We start from the raw sequence: 22,304 nt of genomic DNA, 5'->3' as shown, positions 1-22,304 counted from the left end.
AAGGCAGCATTATTTACAGATTCATCAGGGGATCTTATATGTTCTATTTCTGCCAGAATCCTCTGATTTATTTATTTATTTGGTGATTTGCCCTGGTGATGCGCTCTGGTTACAGGCCACTGGTACATACCCAGAGTTTGTGCGATATATTGGAATATGAAAATAAAGTAACAAATACTGGCATCTATTTCTTCACCATATTCTAGACTCATGCTTGATAACTTGTCAACTTAGCATTGTCTGTTCTTGAATATATGAAATAATTTGGTTCCTCTAAAAGGAATAATTCTTTTTGCTGTTTTTGTTTGTGGTTTTTTTTTTCTCTTTTAGTGGAAGACCAAATATTCGAAGCTGATTTACAGAAAATCTGATACAGTACCTGACAAGCTCCATCAAATTGTACAAGAAGGCTTTCTGACCTTGCAAAAGCACGATTGTTTCTTTCAAGATCTTGTAAGGATCAAAGGAAAAGATTTTGTTACCCCAGTGTCTCGTATATTAATTGGAAACCCAGGATGTACTTACAAGTACTTGAACACAAGATTATTTACAGTTCCTTGGCCTACTGAAGGTTATGATATAAAATATTGCAGTCCTCAAATACATGATGCTTGTAAAGCATTAATCAGGCTTAATGACTACTTGCATATTGAAGCAGTCAAGGCATTACAAGGACAAAATTTGTCTGAGACCAAAGAAGTTAAAGATACTGCTGTAATAGATAAGGAGAAAAATTTTGCTGCTTCTCTTACAGAGAAAGGGTCTATTTCAAAAGATCAAAGCAGTTGTTGTGTACCAGAGGATGACTACATAAGTCTAAAGAACAGAACATCTTATAACTTGACTTTATTAAATTACATGGATCCACTACAAATGCTGTACTTGAAACAAGAACCTTATTTTGGAATGGGGAACATGGCAGTGAGCTGGCACCATGATGAGAATCTGGTTGAAAGGTCAACGGTTGCTGTGTACAGTTATAGCTGTGAAGGTGAGTGATGGGAGGTATGCGTTGAGTAGTGATATAAATATCTTAAATCCCTGAAGCTCTTTTATGTTTCTCTGTGTGTATGTACATAAGCACACCTGCATGCTAGTCTAGATTTGTCACGTGCTTCTGAATACATCGTGGGACTTTTTCTATTTAAGCCCAATCTTTTTTTCTACTAAAACATGTACAAAATATACCTGTGTTTACTGCAGCTGGCTTATCAGTGTTCTTTAAGTAGATTTAAAAATTGGTGTGATTAACTTCCTCACTAAGAGCCAGGAAATCAAAATCTATCAAATACCTATTTCAGGTTAACACGTGCATATTTTCTATCCTGTAAAATGTTTCGTTGTAGTTGAGATCACCATCTTTGTGTTATTTTTCATACACTGACTTGTTTCTGCCTTATGCTGATTTTACTCCTCTCTTTTTCTTTGAAAAGATCATTTGTTGGTTTTGTATGAAAGTATTACTGTATTTACTTGGAAGTAGATGCATTTTGTCTAGGCATGCTGTATTGCTAATGCATGTTTTGCAGAGGACGTGCCAACATTTCTGTAGTTGGGAAGGGTAGAAGTTTTCCATTAAAAGACCTGTTGTCTGACAGGCTTTGCAGGATCTTTGTTATTTAAATACCATTTAAATACAGTATTAGGGGAAAAAAAGGGTAGTTGAAGAGTCATTAAATATTTCGAGTTTAAAGTATCTTTCCCATTTTTATCTTTATTTAAGAACAGACATGAGGATGTTTGTTTATTATTTCCTAACACTGTTTGAACAAAGCCTTGGATTTTTTTAATGGCTTCCAGTTTTGCAAATATAAGATTAGAATTTAGACACTTGATTTGAATTTTCAAATGCTCCATTATGTTTCACAACTCACAAATGATTTTTGGTCCTTTCAAAAATCCTTTGATGTTTGCTTCAAAACATGGGAAGAATCTATGTTGACTTCAGTACGTTTTGGCTAAAGACCGCGATGTAAAAATAATAGCTTATACTTCCATGTGTGTTCTCTTGTTAGTTTTGTTATTAGTTTTGAAACTATGGGTCACTTTGTTACCTAATGTTCAGCTGAAATCATCGTATTTACGTTTTCCTGGACATAAAACATCAGCTGGCTTAGCAAACTGAATGGAAAAGATTCCCTGACCAGCAGAAGTGTCGTTTTATTCATGAACTTTTTTCTGTCCTATTTGCCAAAGACATTGTTATTTTATGTCCAGTAAATGTAGTTTTTTTCAGTAGTACTGTAGATAAATATTTTTTCAGTAACATTTTAAGTTAGAGAAACATAATCATGAACTTGAAGTAATAATAGTATGTGTGAGGATTTATTGTAATATGCTTAAAAACTTTTTACTTGAACATAAAACTTGCTTGTGGAGGGGAAAAAATGAGTCCCTTTAAGTTCAGAGAGCTATAAATTAACAAAAATGAAAGCTGCTATGTTTATTCATAACTTGTCACTTGATTTTGTTTGTTCAAGTTCGGCAAGTTAGATAGGTAAAAATTATGCTGTTTTAAAACCACTGCAAATTCTATGCAAGATTTGATTGACGAGGGTAGTAAGAAATATTTGATATATTTAGACCAAAAATCATTTTGATATCTGTATGTAATCAATGTTTTTGCCACATACAAGACTTTTTCATAAATACACTTATAAAGTTTATATTTTTTTCCTGAAGTATTTAAAAAATAGACATGAAAACTTAAAAAAGCCAAGAGCTTTCCAGTGAATAAATTGATCATTCTACCATTTACATTAAAAAAAAAAGTACTACTTCAAATTTTTCTAGTTTTGCAACGATTCCAAAAATTTTTGATCAAATTGAAATTTGTTTATATTGTGGGGGGGATGTCTTGGCAGAAGGTGGCAGTATTAAAACCTCAGTGTAGCTGGAGATAGTGTAAAAGATGCTTTTTTGGGAAGAAAATGATTTATGAAGTCAGATATAATTCTGAACAAGATTGAATTCCACTTGGTGTAGCTCTTGAGCGTGGCTTAAGCTGGTTTCATGAACTTTAGAGGGAGTTTAAGGTGCGTAGCATGGCTCCTGAGCATCATGAGGAAATGTCCTGTAGTATACCTTTATGTGAAAACAGTTCACTCACATCTGACTGTGTTCAGGTTCTGGTTGTCGTTGTATATCCCTAAAGTGAAGCCATATTTATAGTTGGCCTACTTATTCATAAATTGGAGGAAAGGGAACCTGTTTGTGTTTGAATATGACATTGTAATTAAAGCGACAGTAAATACTTGTGTGTTGGAGTTTTCTACCCAGCACATCCAAAAGCAGTAATTAGTCTACTTGATTTTAGAGAAATAAATAGATTGTCTTTTTGCTCTTCTAATTTCGTGTTTATAGCTTTCAAATACTGGTGGCTATAAACTTATCCATGCTTATAATATTATTCTTTCCAGTTCCATATCACTTCAGTGTGTTGGTGGTTTCTGCAGTTCACACAGACTGTCAATATTTGCTATATCTCTTACCAAGCTCTCCGTAACTTGGTGAAGCATGAAGAAACTCCACATCTTTTTGAAGATTATTATTATATCTTTGTATAATTGTATCTTGACTCCTCTTCCCATTTTCCATAAATATATTTGCTTTTTCTGCTGGTATCTTTTATTAGTACTTACTCCATTAATTCATTTAGTATCGAGTTAGCACTGAATTCTTGCTGTAGTGTATAAAGACTATCACGGAATCATTACAGAATACATAATAAAAAGAGTAGAGGTGGCCAGAAATTTTTTGATGGAACCATTTTTCCTTAGAAGATGTCAATTAGATGAATTAGTAATTTTCTGGGAGAAAACACTGATTCTGTGGGAAATTCAAACATAAATTAAACATGTTGATTTTTGTTAAAACTTGCTGAATTCTCTTTTCTGCTAGCTCTTGCACATTTTTTTGTCAGCTCTATTCCTCAAATTCTCTCTGGTCTCTGTGGTACTCCAAACACGGAGGATCTGTGTCAGCCCTTTAGCATGGAGAACCTAGAGCTTCCAGAGCTTCATGGCTTGTACCAATCTATCCTGCCACAAGCTCAGAATCCCCAGGTTTTCAGATTTTGACCAGCAGGAGCCCTGGGAGTCAAGCAATCTTACTGCGTTATGGTAGCTGCTTGTCAGACTGTTTAGAGATGCACAACTCAGGTTATATGGTTTTCTTTTTACTTTAATTTGAATTTTTATACCATTATTTGTTTGGTACCTACTTACTTGATTAAATAGTATTAAAACAGATACTACTGTAATTGAAACAACTTTATTTTCTTGTTCGCTTGCTCAGTGTTTGATGCCATAATGAAAATTTAATGTTTGAAACTTTGATCGGTGTTAATTGGAGTAGAAACAGTTTTTAATATGTGAAAAAAGACATTTGAGAGCCAACATAAAGGTACTGGAACAAGCTGATATTCTAATGAGTATCACTATTTATTTTCTTGTTTCCAGCGTCAAACTGTTTCAAAGCAACTTCAAATGAGGTACATTTCTAACAACAAAATGAGATAGACGTTTTGCTTAATGCTCATCTGAATAGTATTTGCTTTTATTTACATTAAAATAAAATGCATTACTTTAAACTAGGTTAAAAGTAGGTTATCAAGTGAATAGGCCCTCACAAAAATTTGGGAAATTTCCTTTTAATGTGTGTACTGCATGAAAGTGCATGAGTGGTAGTCATGGTGCATATGCAGAACTGAATACCTTATAGAACGTGTGTTCAATTATACTGTCACTAACACTATTCGGAATAACTTTTCAGAATTTACCATGGAACAGGAATTCCACATTTTGACCAATTTAGGATTTTTACTAACACGTTAGCTTACAAATATCCTATCACATGAGAGCATTAAGGTAAAAACTTGTTCAGGACTTGAATGTAGTAAGCTAATAACCCATTTTTATTTCCTGTTCTATATATAAAAGTGAATTGCAATCCAAATACTGGTGGAATAATGGCATTTTCAAAAATTGGATTTTATCCATGAAAAATTCCTAATGAACAGTTTTCCCTCAGGTCTTTGTAAGTTTTGTAGGAAGGTTTATTGCTGAGCAGAGCACTAGTTGGTTCTAAAGATGTGCTTTGAAGTAGAGACTTGTTTCTGTTGCCAACTTAAAGGAGATGGAAAATCATGTAGTCACTGGAAGTGTCCATCTTTCTCTTACCTGGATTTCCCACAAACTGTGTTTGAGGTTAGATAAGTAGTTTTCTCTAGATTCTTTACAGTATCTTGTTTGTTTTCTTGCTATAAGGCCTACTTGCTGTATAAATCTCTTGAAGTATTGAACAAGTGGCTCTGTTCGCTGACATGGTAATGTTGAAAGGTTTAACAAATTTAGTTGCAGTAATGACTGATCTTGAAGGAGCTTTTATGTTTGTTTCTTTTGTAAAATGCGGTTTGTATTTTTTCACACTGTCATGTTAGAAACAATATCCTAGCACTAAACCTAATGACTGCTGTTTCATTTCTACAGTGATTGCAACTAAAAACAGAGATTCACCACAGATGTATGTTTCCTTACTAGGTTAAAGAAAAATCCTGAATCTACAGAAGTTGTTCAGAATTGAAGTCAATCTAAATTTGTAGTTGACCGATAATCCTCTTTATGTACTGCTTAATGGATAAAAGTCATGGAGTAGATGTTTATACAGGATGAGAACAATTATATTAAATGGTTTCTAGTGCCAGTAATGTAGTAGAAATATTGCTTGTTGAAAAAATAGAAAAGGTATATAGAACAATATATATTGCTTCTTAAGAAATGAGTATGTGAGTGAAATGGTCACATCTGTAACTTGCAGGTTCTGTCCAGTTGGAATTATTTTCTGAGAATCATGAATTTTTAATGATCCAATTACTCTTATAATAATAAATTTGAATCCCTGTTTTCTAAAAAGAAATCATCATTTGAATTAAAACTGTTGTGAGTTTGGTGGTTTTGTTTTGGTTTTGAACCATGTTCTCACTGATTTGATCAAATAAAATCTCTCCTTCAAGAATGGAGGGATTGACAGAATATTCTTTGGTCTTATTGTAGTGCTTTTGCTTTTGATATATTTGGACACTGTATTCCAAATGTGAATTGATAAGAACAATGTTGGCAAATCCGATTTTTGTTTTTGTGAATGTCAGTTGCAAGCAAAAGTTAAAATGTTAGTACAGTTTAATTAACCTCTTATGCTATGGCTTTTCTATAATAAGGCAGAAGTAACTCCGGGTAGATACTCATTCTTTCCCACCAGCTGCTGAAAAGCAAAGCATACTCTGCTTTTTTTCCCTTTTTGCATGTAACATATATAAATTGCTATGGAAGACAGTAATAATGTATATATTTCATTAATCGCTGAACACATGCCCAAATTCTTTAAAATTCTAGAAAAATCAACCTGTTACAGGAAATCTTTTTTTTGTCTATATAACAGTGGTCAGTTGGATTTAATGACAAAGTAGATGTTTACAGTCGTGCTTGTTTTTAGTAATGTGTCAGCAGTGATTCAGTCATCTAAGAAATCACGTTTGATTTAAGATTACATTTAGGATATAGTTTGCCATTACAATTTGACTTGAATAAAGAACATTTAGGTTTCAGAGTGTCAAAAAACTCTCAAACTCTTCTTGAAGACTTTGGTGCTGAATAGCAAAGAAACCTTTCAAGTCTACTTTTACTTTTTGTGCTGTGGAACAGCAACCGAACTAGAGCCAGGAAGACAAGGTTCATGTTGTGCTGAACCTAACCATGACCCAAACCTGATAAGATCGGGTCTTAGAGCTGGAACCTCTCTGGAATTTGAGCTGTCTAGTTAGAAGCATAATGTTGTGGCCAATTTTCTGCAGCTACATTCTCTCTTTCATGGTTATACCTTAATTAGAGATCTGATGAGGTATCGTTGTTATGTAGTGGTAAGCTTGTTACCTGGTTGCGCCATTTCATTTGGGATGCAAGTGTAAAGGTTTCTTGCAGGCCAAATTCTATAAATCTTGAATGAATATAGTTCAAATTTGCAGATAGTTTTACTGATATTTCCATTAAATACTGCTACATGTGACCATTTCTGTATGGTCTACTCCAAAATAAATACACGTTCTTAAGGTGCTGTGTATGTGCAAGGTCCACACGATTAACTCTAATACCTATGGTTTAGATGCATCAAAATGTTTTCACTTAGATGGGAACCGTAATTATATGAATGAATATACAGCATTCAGTCATGCTTGAGGTGTGACATACAGAATTTAATAACAACTTCTTTTTATGTAAAAGTTTGTCAGTGCTGCCTAGAGTTATACCACAAATGTTAAGGTGTCTTTTTTTTTTTTTTTTTCCTTGCTCTCACTTTCAGAATAGCTTGCATTTAACAGCTAGTAGCAGCTTGCTTCCATTTGTTACCAAAATAACATGGTCGGAGCAATCAGTTTCAATTGCTGCTGATAATTATAAGGTGCAATAATTGAGAATATAGAGAAAAGGAGACTGTGAGCTACATTTGAACTCTGTACTTAAGCAATAAAAAATTTATCAAACTGCAAAAAATAAGTCATTTTAACGAGCACATTCCAAAGGTGCTGGATTTATGAGGAGACCCCAGGAAACTTTGATTGAAATTGCTGTCTCTGATTGTAGTTCTATATTTTATTGGTGCCATATTGTGAACAGTGCTGCTGCCAAAGTGAATGGGAAAGCGGCATAACAGAGTTAACCCAGAAAGGTTACCTCTTTTTATAATATCCATGATGTATTGCATTAAAAATGCCTTGAAAGCCATCCTATTTGCAGTTTTCAGAAAACATTTTTCTTAAATTAAGTTACGATTTATCTGAACAGGGCAGAAAATATGAAAGCCCCTTGAAGGCTTTAGTATTGATTTTTCTGAGTATTTGCTAGCTCTTGTTTTCTCATTTGTGTGCTCCTTGATAGAAAGGCCTAGAGCTGCTCCTGAGCCAAAGCTTCAGCTGGATGAGAACTGCAGCAGTGGAAGGAGGGAATATGGGGACTGAATTTACAGTAGGAGTTTTAACTAAGAACTTTATGTTGGCTTTTAAAAGGTTTTGGCTCTCTGCTTCCTGAATTTAGAAAATATTTAATTGACATAGAAAGTTAAGACAATTTATTAATTGTTAGAGGCTAATCTCAACTAAACAAACATTGCAGTAGCTATGTGAGATGAATGACATGAATATTTTGAAAGTGTAAATTCAAAGTCACTATTTACGTGTGCATATTGTATTAAGAGTTATAAATCTTTGTTTTAGTATTTTTATTCTAGAATTAAATGAAGACAAAACTTCTAAAAATTGTTACTTGGAAATGGACAGTGAAATGGCCCCACGCAGTTACAAACTGACAAGGAATAATGAGACTTGCTACATAGCTGATGATTTCTAACCATTCACTGCCATTCTGTGCCAACTGCTTATTGAAACTCCATTCTCTCTCTGTCAAAATGCTCTTTTACTGTAGCCATAAAACTGTTATACCATAGCTCCCAAATACCTTGTTACAAATGCTGACTGTATCTTTCACTTATACTGCAGTGAAGGAAGCTTATGAAAATAGTTCTGAGGGATTAAGCTCTAAACACTATTTCTATGCAGTGGATTATTTTTCCCCCAAGCTCAACACATTCATGTTGCTTAATGATAAGAAAAATGTTGTGACAAATGTACTGAAGCTTCATTGGCTCTTGCACATGTTATCTAGCATGTTTGACTAATAATTTTGAGAAAAAAATGACAGATATGTTTCCAAGATTCGCTCAACTTTGTTGGTCTAGATTGTGTTTTGTTCATTATTTCACCTTACTTTGCCTCAGTTTATGATTTGGTGAAATTGCTAGTATGTAAACAAATGAAATTGTTCAGAAAATGCTTTGGCAGTTTATTACTTGAATTTTTTCAGAAGTTATCTATTTTTATATCAGTGTTGCTGCATTTTTTTTCTTCTATGCTTATAGTTTTAGTAATATTAAAAAAAAATAAGAATAAAGATTAACTAAGTCTCCCTTTATATGTACTCAAGAACTTCAGAAAAACTTGAGTCCATTACAAACTTTGCCTTGATTTACCTTTACTTTCTATTTAACAGGAAGTTTTCATCTTAAAGTTGGTTGCAAAAAATTCTTGATCTCATCTGGCTTTGTGGTTTTTTTTTTTTACCTATTACATATTTCTGAAATTGGAGATAGTGGTTGTACGAAATGGAGATCATAGAAAGTTTTAGCCTATGAAGATTTTTACCAATGTAGGATATCATTAAGTCTTTATTGTTAGACCAGATTTTGTATTTTATGGTTCTCAATTGTCTGTGATCTTTGTGGTGTTTTTCCCTGTCTCTTTAAAGGTTCAGCCATGGAAGAAAGTAATGAACAAAAACTAAAGGGAAGAGACCCAGCTGTTTGGCACGTGGGCTTGAAGGTAGCATGGGACATAGAGACACCTGGATTAGCAATACCACTTCACCAAGGAGACTTCTACTTGATGCTTGGTAATTTTCAAGGGCTAAGAAGGTGAACTTTCTGTTGAAAACAGAGAAAATGACACTTATTTTAATACAAATTATCATACCTTTTTTTCAGTTAGGACTTCCCTTATTAGAAAGACATGAGACCTGGCTAGAGTGCATAATAAATTCCTCCTACCCTGCTCACTTCCAGTGTATTTTGGGGAATATTTGTTTCCTAATGTTTTTTTCACTTCACAACTAGAACGGGAGAATACTCTTTTGAGCTGTTTGTCTGTTATGCAGTCAAAATTGGTAGTCCAGTCAGACTTCAGGCCATAGGCAGAATTTCCCCAGATCTTGTGAGAAGTTGAGCTGTATCTGTCCCATCCTTGTATTTGTAGATGCTGATTTCTTTTTCTAGTCTTAGTGCAGTTTTACTGAGTAACTGTGAGCATCTGCATCTGTTATGTTCAACAAAAAAAATTCCTGTTCTTGAGTTTGGCTTATAGACTGGCTATGTATTATGTAAGCCGTGACTGTAGCAGTCCTGAAGTTTTCTGGTACTGTGGTTCTTGGTGTCAACCATTATGCAAATCTGGATGTTTTATTGGTCACCAATTTTAGACATGACACTTCTCTCCTGCTACGCTTTTCCATGTGTATATTTAGACATGCTATTTTCTAGTAGTGGGATTATGCTAAGATCATAATGAACAGAGCTGTCATACTCCAAGAGTGAATCTCAATGTCTCAAGTGTAGAGGATTAAAAAAAGAAAATTAAATTGAGTTAATTTACTTGAGCAGCTGAGCTCACACACTAAGGTTTTTCCATTGAAAGAAATGAGGCAAGAATTGTGGCTAAGGTTTGTTGACACAAAATCTGTTGCTTTCTCTTTTGGCTTGTGTTTCTCTTAGTTATCATTTTTGTTTAAACAAATTTAGTTATAAATCACACAACTCAAAACATGACCAATGCTTCTGACATCGCCATGTTTGCCTGTTTAGTGACTTGGCCTGACAGACATCGTTTTCGAAGAGTGAGAGCACTTGCAGTGTTCCCTGTTTATGTGTTTGTGACTTGGAAGGTAGACACCATGGAGCATCCCTAGGATGACCTGTCACACGGCCAGCTTGTTGGGCTGAACAGTCTTTACTTTTACTTTTCACTTTTATCTTCCAACAAAAATGAAAACAGTTTGCTTACTACAAGCGATACATTTGTGGGCAATCTTAAAAAATATATACCATTCCTTGTTCTTAGTTACCTCAGGAAATCTTGTGCACTGTCATCAATGAAGTACCTTGTGTAAAAGGACTGGGCTGTCTGTGCTCTTAAGTATGTTCAGATGTGTACAGATCAAGTGTTAATATGTGAGATCCTTTGGCACAGTGATGTGGATGTGCCTCCCTTTTCCGTATTTGTGAGGGTATAGAGTAGCAGCCTCGAGGGAAACGAAGACATTTCTTATATGAAAGTGAAGTTTAAGTGCCAGCTAAACATTCCTAGAAAGGGAATTATTAACCCATTTTTGTGCAATGGCAGTTTGGGCATCAAGCAAACTTATCTAATCCTTCCTGACTGGAAAGTTTGTTCATACACAGCTTTGCTGGGCAACAGATTCAGAAGGCAAGTAGTAAAAGAAGGCGTCTAACTTCAGTATTTTTATTGCAAAATATTGTAGGTTGTAGTTGACTGAGTTACCAGATTATAAGGACATTTTTTATTTCCCAATGGAATTTGTAAACAGTAACTAAAGAATTATCAGGGATGCTATTTGAAGGGTGGGTCAGAAAGTTAGTTTATTTGACACATAACATTATGATCATGTTTAGATGGAAACAAAGGATATATTAAACATTCTTTTGAAGATGATGTGTAAATCACTTTCTTATTAATACTTTGTGAAGAACTACAGATTTGAGGTCTGTAGGCCAGGTGTTTGATAATCTCTTCTGTGTTTCCATAGCCTTTGTATTTTTTTTTCTCAATTACTTTAAAAAAATTATTATTTTATACAGTCAGAGTATTCTCAAACTGGCCCTTTTATTAGGTTTCTATGTACAGCAGAAGTGCCTTTGTTGTTTTCACTTGAAGTGAAAGCCTATAAGTGGACATATACAGTTTTAGTGTATTTTTTATTGTTCAGATTTTTTTAAACTGACTTTTAAGAGGAGGCATATTGAGGATGCCATCTAGAAGATAAAATGTGAAAACTTTGTATAAAAAGTAATTTGACAATAAAGAAGCCAATTTTAGATTAATTTATCTTGTGCATTTATATATCATTATGTTCCAGAACCTCATTTCAGTAAGCAGAGCCTTCTTGCTGGCATTATTTTAAAAGCAGTGGCAGCAGTACGCAAGGCATCTAGAAAATATAACGTTAAGAAAAGAGTACTGCAGCTAGTAGTAGCTGTTGATGTACAGGGACTGATCGGTAGGACTGTGTACTATTTCTGACTACCATTGACTCGTCCAACTCTAGCAAAAAACGTAGCAACTCTGTAGGTCTGTTCTTCCAGTTGTTGAACTGGTATAGTGCTTACTGCTTTATATGAATGTTGTAAAATACAGAAACGTCAAATTCAGTATGTTGCTTATAATTAAAAAGTCGGGTCCTATCAATTCTTGTACTTGTAATACCCCAACTATTTCCTAATATTGTACACACAAATCTTAAATATGAAAATGTGGTAACTTGATATTTCTAACAGTAATGTGCAGGTACAGTAACTTGTAAATCCTCATCAATAGGTATATCAAAGTAACGAAAAGGTTGGGAGTGTTTCTAGGAGATGTTTAGTAATATTTATGTTCCTCTCTTCATTGGCTCTATAAAATGTTTTTTGTTTTTTTCGGGTAGAATTTTAGTAAAATGCAGTCTTAAAATATAGAATTACACCTGCACTCTCAGCATACCTCTTCAGATGAAATCAGAAGCCATATTTTAAACGTATGTTAGTACTAAACATGAGGTGATCAAATCCATCCTTCAAGTAAGCTATTACAATAATATAAATGTATTTTGTTTAAACAAAACCAAAAAAACCCAAAATTACTTTCAGTAAGACAGACTTTTTTTTTTTAAGGCTTACTTTTCCTAATATGAAGAAAAAAGATCTGCTGAATGACTGCAAATCTGCTGCCTAAAAACTTAAATCTGAACTTTATATCACTCGTGAAACGGAAACACTTTAGCTCAATTTAGAATAATATATTGGTCTGCAGAGGAAGTGCACGCTGAACCCTGCTGTCTCAAGTACACAGTCAAGGGGTGTCTAATATGAAACGTGTTGGGTGCATGCAATAAATCCAAAACGCGTGGAGGTGAGCAAAGGGTCCCATCTGCTCTGTCCTAGAGCATGCTTAACTAGGGTTGTCATGGTCTTCCTGTTAAATTGGAATCTTTCCCCTAATCTTTGAGTTAGACACGACCAGATTTGCAAGCAGATTTACAATTTTCACTAATTTTCCTACCGTGACTTCAAAACATACTTAACAAAAATACATTCTGGACTTTTTCAAAGGGAGATTTACTTTTCTGCAGCTGTTTCCCATAGATCAAGCTCTTGCTTGAAGGTTAGGGTTTTAAAACAGCATGAAGATGAACTTGGAATCTTATACCCCTCCCCACCCCCAGCAAATTATAGTTCAAGAAGCATCAAAAAATTATTTTCATAACCAACCAGAAGTAGAGTGCACACATTGCAGAGGTTGGCTTGTGGTTAAAGATAAATATTTAATGGAAACACTTCCACATGTATATAGTGGCTCATTAAACTATTTCTAGATATTTAATCTGCTTCTATTTCCACAAACTAACTTGAACCCTCTTTGCTCTCTAGCATCTTGAATGTGTTGGAGTTTTTAACCCCCTTTTTTTTTTTGAGTCCACATTTAATCCAAATGCTATATTCTTTGATTATTAAGACTTTGAATGCCAGAAACGTATTTGTCATTACTAAACTTTGATCATGAAGTTTGGCAAATCCCAGACTTTTTTTAAGTTCAGCCTTTTAATTCATTGTGTTTTGTTTGTGCATACTTGTTTAAAAAATAAAAATATTTCTTAATTAGGGACTGATCATCCCGCTAGCTTTCTGTTATGAAAGTAGTATTCCATTGACCCATAATTTCTTGGGGAAGGAGACATACCTTCCTGGTGCTTTTTGTTGACATACCTACAGTAAAACTGGTTACGTTTTCTCCTGTTGAAGCATTGTGTGCAGATGGATACAAGTAGAATTGGAAATGGTGTAAAAGCATTTTAGTGCTTTTGAAAATTGCACTGTAATATAGTTAAAAATAAAATTCTTCATTTGTTTATGACAGTTAAGAAAACTAATAGCACAAGTTTATTTCACTTTTGTCTGTAGATATTTATGGTATTTAAAATATCAAAGCTTTTGTCAGTGCTTTAAACCCTACTGTACCTATTATCTGCTTCATGAAATAGATGACAAAAAGAAAACTGTCTAAAAAGCTCAGGAGCAACACTTGAAAGGAGATAGAAAAGATGATACAAGCCCCTATTGCTAATTCAGAGAACATTTTCCGTTGTGGTTTGTGTTTTCCTGGGAAGTACTTTACCTAGGGGTAATAAGTTTTGGGCCTTTGGTCCCTACTCCTTTCAGTAAGGATTGGCTAAGAATTAATTTCCATTCTTTCTACCTTGTATTTGTTATGTCTTAATAGTCTGCAGTGACATGGGTATACGGTCATTGTTTCCCTCTGAGTGCTTTGGCTCCTCATCTCACTGGTGCTTTGATAATTAGTTAAGTAGTAGAATTAATTAAGTATACGTACATTAGTTAAGTGTATATATGTACCCATATCCATTAGTCTGTTCTTTTGACAAAGGCTATACACGCACAGCGCTTTCAGTGTTTCTGCTGGTGGTGCCAAGGTAGTTCAGCTGTCCAGAAGAAAGCATACAGTGAGGTGGGGACAGAGCAGGGACAGGGAATGAGAAGAACAGGATCAGAGAGAAAAGAGAGGAACTGGCAGTGGTTTCAAAGCAGTGGAGAGGACTGTGCTGAGATTCTGTGCTGGGAGGGATGTAAAAGAATAGGATGGCAGAAGTCTGTACAGAGGAGGGACAGAAAGATCTAGGACATGAACTTGCTCCCACAATTTAAAATAGAATATGCAGCATCCACATTCCAAAATATATCTGCTGTCTGTAAATAGCAGGAAAATCATTAAGCAGCTTGTCTGATAAGGGGATCCACATAGAGAATAATAGTCTGCATCTGACAGTAGAAGGGTGGTCAGGTGTTGAATAGCATTAGTTTTAGGAGCCATAAGAGCCTGCTGCTTTCAGAATTTCCATGCATCCTTAACCTCTCCTTACCCTTAGGTTTTTCTGTGTCGGTTACTGACTTTACAGAGGCCTTGCATGGATAATAAATGTATTAAAGCACCAAGTACCTTAGGTGGTTTTGTGTTGTTTAGTTTTTGGGTTTTTGTTTGTGGTTTTTTTTTTTTTTGCAGGTGTGAAGAATAGGGATCTGTATTTAAAAAACCCTCCCTTTTGTAACTATGTTTTACAAAAGGTTTGTTATCTGAAGTTTCTGTAGCTGAAGATGCTGCATCAAATAATTGTATACATTTGCAACTAATCAGATCATCAGCTAAACATTCTTGTGACTTCTTAGTACTTCATCTGTAAAGTCAAAATTTGACCTCCAAATTATTTAAACAGACTTCAAGTTGATAACTTTGCTTTTTAAGGTGGCTTTGGCCACCTGTACACAGTCATACATGTGATTAATTTCTTCTAATAAATCTTGCCTTGGCTATAGTGGCCCTGTAATGGGATCTGGCCGTAAGGTGGCAGATGATTCATGGGGAAGTGGCAGGCAGAAAGCAGTAGAAATAAAAGAATAAACCAATTCATTTAAAAGGAATACGGATTTTGTCATATACATGTATGCAGGAAGGAGTCTCCTTGCTTCTTAGGTGCTTCATCTCAGACAGAAAAATGAAGTTATTTTTTCCAGCATTCAAACACCAAATGTCTGTTATCAACCAAGTTGTGTTCCATTGAATGCGAACAAACCCTTTACAATATTGTCAGTAGTTTGGGGAAACTGATTAAGGCATTATACTGCCTGAAGTGCAAGTAATCATGCCATTTGCATAGTGACTGGTGGGACAATGGCATCCTGTTAATACAGGTAAATATGAATAAATTTAATGTGTGTGGTTAGGCTTTGATTGAGAAAATTCTCTTTGGTCAGGATAGCACTCTAGCATGTATTGGACTTCATTAGTTTTTCTTGATTGATCTCTAGAATTACTTTTAAATGTATACAATTTGTAGTGTTTTAAAATTTATAAACAAGCAAAAAGCCTGATCAGAGTTAAGAAAAATAGTCTGTGCAAGTGACAGCATTTTTCATAGAAGGGGAAAGCTTTGAGAGAGGAACAGTCATGTAAGCAGAAAATTGTCATCCAGTTCTCAACACTTCTTTCTTACGTAGAAGTTAGTTAATTGTCATATGCATCTCGTAAGCATCCATGTGGAAGGCAAGACTGTTTTAAGAAGGAGAAGGGATTGTTGACAGTTCTTGAAACTGTACTAAATACATTGCTAATTTGGTGTTAATGGTGATTTAAAATAAAAAGTCACTTCTCTTTATGCATTGTGCATAAGTTTTGTGAGGTTTTATTTTTGTAATAGATATTGAAATGAGATGTCTCTACCTTGAATTTCTGGTAAGATAAGGGCCACTGTTTCGTGGCAGAAAAGGCGCCATGAGGCTCTTACCTCACCACAAATTCAGGAGAACTATCTGACAAATAACTTGCCTGCACGCAGTTTTCCAAAGCAGACTAATACGTATATTCCTACTTTTATATGCATGTATTTTATGTGATGCCTAATACTGGAGATGCTGTGTTTTGGTTTTCCAAACCTCACCAATCAGTGTTCAGTCATGTAAAACTGATGTTAATTCCATATGTATTGGAGTTAACTCTGTATGTATTTTACCTAAAACCACAAGAGTGCTATGGTAGTTTTGACATGGGTGTCCAAGGAAGGAAACTGTTTTGGTTTGGCTCCCAAACCAATATAGTGATCTGGATGTAGTGTTCTGTATCTGAATAAAAGCTTTGACTGCCAAATGTACAATGGCCAATTTAACAAAGCAAGCTTTTTCTTTTCAATTAATATATTTTTAGAAGAAAAAGAAAAGCAAATATTTACTGTAATCTTTTAAGACTTAAAATGTATTTTTCCAATATCCTTTGAGACATGCTATCCACGAAGCTTCAACTATTTTTGTACAGTTACAGTTTTAGATGAATTATAAACTCGTAAATTAAAATTACAGGCTTCTTTCTAAGAGTCATAAAGGATTAGAGACAGTTGGAAGCAATTTCAAGGGGGAGCTCTACAATGAAAGATTTGCCAGGGGTTTGAATAAAGGTGCAAATCAAAATGTAATACTTTTAATTCTGTGTTTGATACATAAAACACACCACAATGAATGGGCACTGAATGGGGTGGTGGAAGTGTTTAGGTTTGTTTTCTGTTGCAGTTCTTCTTGAAGGTGATTATGATATTTAAATACTGCAATGTCTGGAGATAATATTGTTCTGTGGCCCTTGCAAGACTTGGCTCTATGCAATTTAACCCTCATATGTTTATGTAGGAAATAACTTTTTCCTATGTTCTTTCTGTTTGCTTTGGAGTGTTTTTTCGAGCTTTTCAGCTTCACCTGTCTGCAAACCTCATGTAAATAGAAAATAAGCATCCCATCTAAACTTTCTCAGTGAAAAGACACTGTTCTTAGAACTAGGATAAATTCAGTAATTTTTCTGAGTTCTTATTCATTAGAGTGTTCTCAGTTCTAAAGTTTCGTACTTGTCGCAAGGTAAAGTAGAAGTCTTAGAGCATATCTTATTTTCAGAATAAAGAGAATACCGTTGAACCTCACACACTGTGCCCTTTTCAGTCCGATAGTCTGTCCTTATGGTCAGAAGAGCATTTTCAAAAATTAGTAGGAATTTGGGACATAAGGCTTCAGGTGTGCAAATATTGATCTCTTAAAGAGAATTTATATTTATGTGATGGAAGGATGAAGCTTGATGATTTCTCATCGTGCTGTGTTAAGGTGACTGAAACGAAATTCCCTGAAAGAATAGATATTGTTGAAAATATGGACTCCAAGTTAACTAGAATCTTGTAGGTCTGTGTTCCTGTTCTCTTCTAATTTTGTCTATGACTGTTATTTGCTTGGTGACACTTCAGGTCACCTAGTTTTGTATGATTTTTTAGTCTTTTTCTACTAACTTACAAAACTATAACCCAGGAGTGATTTTTACGGAAATTTTTCATAGATTTTCCTGAATGTCTTTTTAAGGTTGAGAGGGCAGAACGATTTTAACACCAAAACTGTTTGAATTGAAAGCACTTCATGGATGGTTTTCAACATAACAGTGGGTGTGGTTACTAGATTTAGTCTGATTCCAGAGGAGTACGTTTCCTCCAAAAAGTGCTAATTTGTCAGAATTCAAGTGTTCTTCAGTTATGGTAATTTTGACAGAACTCTGATGGCAACCAAGTAGATTCCATCTACAGAGGTTTGTGGGGTTGTCTGTTTGCCAGTTTGTGAACTCAAGTCCATGACAGCCCTCTGGCAGGCTCCAAGAAAGTCACAAATGACATTCTTTGGAGACAGGTCTTCGAGCAGATTGTGCTTTCTGTCTTCCTAGTTTCTTGGCTCTGAACTGAAGGGAGAACTTCAGATAAATTTCAGAGAAAAAGAGGAAATAATATGTCTTTGTCTTTTTTCTTTCTCTTCGTTTCTTTTTTTCAAGAAATATCAGTATTGTTTCATGATTTTTGAGAAAAGAGATTTTAATTTCTGGCTAGTCTGTTGTTTATAGTGATCCTCAACTTCGAAATAATTAATTTGTTTAGTTGAACTTTTCCCATAAGAGGTGGGAAAATTCCACTTCTAAACTGTATAAACTGGGAGAAAACTAATATGAATAGAGAACTTTGTAACACTAGGATAATGAATAGTTATCATGCTCTGCTGAACATTAGAGCTTTATGAAGATAGTAATATCTGACTGAATTCTCTGTTTTTTTCTTTAAATGCTTAATATCGTGTCTTTAATTCATATTCAGTCAGAATAAGTCTTATCAATTATAATTTTTCCCTGTACTTAATGTTTTCTAATCTGTCCCTAGATGATCTCAATATGACACATCAGCATTGTGTTCTGGCTGGTTTTTCACCTCGATTCAGCTCAACTCACAGAGTAGCAGATGTAAGTATCAAAACCAGTTTGCCGTTTGGTCATTTGTAAAACTAATATTCTGGTGTCATATATGTAGCGTCATGTTGTCTTACCCAGAACTGTTGCTCACAGTTATGTTTATGACTCAGACTGTTTTCTTGAACAACTGCTATTTGTTTATTTTTGGATTAAGGTACGCTGCTTTCTGTATTGATAGTTTGCCTAAACTCACAGGCATATAAGATATGAATTAAGAATGTGCTACACCGCACCTCATGGATTACTGAAGAAATGTAGAAACAACTGTATTTTTACCTGAAATCATTTAAAACTTTTTTGCTGTGTCCATATCCTGGTCCTAGTTGAAAGGCAGTATTCATAACGAGATAGAAATACTCAAAACACATATGTCAGCATTGTCCACTGGCAAAAATGGCCTTTAGGAGGTTAGGACAACTAAGAGCAGTCACGAGTATGCTTTAAATTGGATCCTTCTGAGGACTGAAGAAGCAGAAAAGTGATACAGAGTCCCTTGTCTCAGAGTCATTCTGAGATAACAAGGCTTCAGCCTGGTATTCTCAAGTGCTAAGACAGCTTTTTTTCTTTTTTTTTTTTTTTTTTAACTAGACCTCTCCTCCCTGTTCCTTTCCATGGTGTAGTTTTGTTTATGTAGTATTCTGATAGGGAAGCATACAGAAAAAATCAAAATAGACTGTATTGTAAAAAGATATTTTAAAAAATTATAATTACCACTTTCTTCTCTCATTGATGCGAAATATACCACTATTGAAGCAAGAGAGATACATGTATCCATATACTTTTATTCTCCATTACTCTTCCTAATTTCTGCAGGAATGGAAATGAAGCAATAGCACCAAACATGGACATATATATAGATATAAGTTGTAATATTAAAAGAAGTGCCTGTATTTCCCAAACAAATGTACACTGCTCTTGCTTGAACTGGGATTTGACATAAAGTTAAAGTACACCGTACATTTTAAAACAAATAATTCTGTATTTTTCATTTCATTTTAAGAGTGCTCTGACCTGCTCTTTTGTGTTACTTTTGCAGGAAAATGCACACGTGTGTTCACAGTATGAAAAGCTTCCCTATTAAGTGATTATGCTTTGTTTTTGTAAATTGTTGTGACTTCAAGTTGTATAGTATGGAAATTTTTTTAACAAAAAGTATGAGACCAGGGGGTCCTTATTCAAAATTGTTCCTGGAAATTTAACTGAAGGTACAGGTATTTAATTGGAAATAATTAAAACATGTAGATGTCTTCTTTTTTTTCCCAAAGGATGTTTACAGATTTGCTTCTCATTTTGAAGGAAATTTAATGAAAACAAAATACAAGGAGCGGAAGTGCAAATTTGTTTTGTTCATATTCTCTCTACCTTGTAAGCAAACAGCTCGCTCTGACTGGATGAGGAACTCCATTCTAGTGTTACTGGGAGCCCATACAACTAGGCAAATACAACTGATTCTGAAATACTGTCAAAAACTGGCCAGGAAGCAATGGAAAGTGTGGCCATGTTTTTGTATGACATACTTGAAAAGTAATTTTAAAAGGAATTATTTTCTTTCTCCTTTCAGTCTATGCTGTACTGGTTGGCTAGGTGTTTTCATGGTTTAGAGTTTTGTGTAACATATCAGTAACCGTATAGACGATCCGGGAGGCATTATGCTTTTGTTTAAAAGATCATGCAATAAAGTTACAGAAATACATCCCTTCTGCTCCTTCACTTTGATTATTTCAGAAGCAAATAGTTCAGTATATCTGAGAAATACATATGTTCTGAAGTAGCTATATATAAATTTTTTATTGTATTTTTGTAGTGTTCAAGAGGAACATTGGAGTACATATTTAGACAATGTGAACTGGCACTCCAGAATTTACAGACTGATTCTGATTCAATGGCTTTATCTTTGAAATCACTGGAAACTGCAGTTGTAAAGCAAGTAGAAGAAATACATAATGAGGTGAGATGATCTGCGCTGAAAATCCTTCAGTAGGATTCTGAGGTGCAGTCTGCTCATGGAGTAAATGGCAATTAAGTGTGCTCAGCTGCTCACAAGGCATTGCTCTGTATAAGTTTGAAATGTGTTTTTTATGACTTTTTTACTTGGGTACAGTAATTGGCATTAACTTGGATTGATACTTTCATTCCCATGAAGTTTTCATTTTTCTTTCTTAAGATCCCTCTGCTGGTAGAGTAAAAGCGTAGTTTCAGTAATATTACGCCAAATCTGATAGTGTGGTGGACATCCAAACTACTCTAGTGCTTTTCTGACGAAAAGGGAGAGAGAAAAAAAAATAGAGGGAAAAAGCAGGTAACATTTTTCAGTTGTTTGTCAGGTGTTGAACCAGGCTTTTACAGAATGCCAGGTGTGACACAATTGTGAGTATGTGCTTTAAAGTATATTCTGAAGAAAATAGAGTGGAAATAATTGTGAGGAACATATTTAAGCAGGTTGTTCTGTGCTACAAAGTATGCAAGTGTAACAATGCACTTTCACAGGATTCCACTGAAGCTGGCAGTGCTTTCTTGTTTGAAGTACAGATCTGGAGTCTTAGCAAACACATTTTTTTGACAAATGAACTGAAAGTATCAGACAGTATTTTGGGAAAATGCGGAAACAGGTAATTTTTCCTGTGGTATAAAAGTAGGCAGTATCACAAAAAATGTAATTTGTCTTATTCTCTGTTAGTGGATAGAGTCAGGAATGTGGCACAATGGACTGGGTCTTCTTACAAGGGTAGTGTTTCTGAAGATGGTAAATTTAATACTACTTTTTTTTCTTTTTTTAAAGTTACAGCAAATATAGTCAAGGCTCTGTATTAGGAGTTTAAAATGACAGATTGTTTAGCTGCTCTGGAAAGCTCTCCTTCTACCTGAAACAAAGCTTTCAGCTGTTCCTAACTGTAAAGCACTGATGATTATCTCTCTTTAAAAACAGCTATAGCAACCAGTTAATACAAACTCCTGAACCACTTGTTGCTTAAATATCAGTGGTTTTTTACAGCATTCCTATATTCAGACGTTTTGAAGGAGCTGTGCTGTGTTTCTACTAAGATAAATATGATCACTATTAGGAGCCATATAGTACATAGGTAATTTTCACTCAAATTAGAATTTGTGTAAACTGTTTAAATTGCTGTCTGCTGAGGAATACAATATTGTGTATTGTTACTAAAACTTTGTTGAATACATTTTTATCTGTATTGTGTTTACAGTTGGTAAAATTGAGTATAGTGATGGCAAAAGATTTGCACCCTTGACTTTTAGCAAAACAGCTCCTAGAGCAATTTAAAGAAGTCTGATGCATGCAGGGTTTTACAAAGCATTAATCAGGCTCAGTCCATAAAACTATACGCATATGTGGTTTGCACAGCTAGGGCCACATGCACAGCTGGTGTAAATTTGCACGGGTCCTTTAACATCAAAGACATGTGCCGTTTACATCAGGTGAGAGACTAGCCCCTGGTGTTTGCAGTCACCTGAATAATTTTGATATGTGACATACAGGGATGTTTCCTGTTATGCATATGCGATATACTGTAACAGAAATCATTGTTTAACT

At 34.8% G+C, this 22,304-nt stretch overlaps 1 protein-coding gene across 3 annotated transcripts in view; it reads left to right on the top strand.

Annotated features, from left to right (window-relative positions):
* The window catches only part of FTO (FTO alpha-ketoglutarate dependent dioxygenase), a 257,006-nt gene that overhangs the window by 51,155 nt on the left and 183,547 nt on the right, over positions 1 to 22,304 (top strand). For 2 of the 3 annotated variants that reach the window (XR_011049089.1, XM_068411449.1), the window contains exons 3-6: positions 331 to 991; positions 9,354 to 9,497; positions 18,666 to 18,745; positions 20,559 to 20,702. Coding sequence is in view for 2 of the 3 variants with exons in the window: in XM_068411449.1 (XP_068267550.1) it covers positions 331 to 991; positions 9,354 to 9,497; positions 18,666 to 18,745; positions 20,559 to 20,702 (1,029 nt within the window). In the remaining variant the exon portion in view is untranslated. The remainder of the gene's footprint in view (positions 1 to 330; positions 992 to 9,353; positions 9,498 to 18,665; positions 18,746 to 20,558; positions 20,703 to 22,304) is intronic. The other variant, XM_068411450.1, reaches the window with a different exon arrangement.

Source organism: Nyctibius grandis, chromosome 12 (genome assembly GCF_013368605.1).
Source record: "Nyctibius grandis isolate bNycGra1 chromosome 12, bNycGra1.pri, whole genome shotgun sequence".
In the NCBI taxonomy this organism is placed as follows: domain Eukaryota; kingdom Metazoa; phylum Chordata; class Aves; order Nyctibiiformes; family Nyctibiidae; genus Nyctibius; species Nyctibius grandis.
This window is presented reverse-complemented; position numbering and strand designations above follow the sequence as displayed.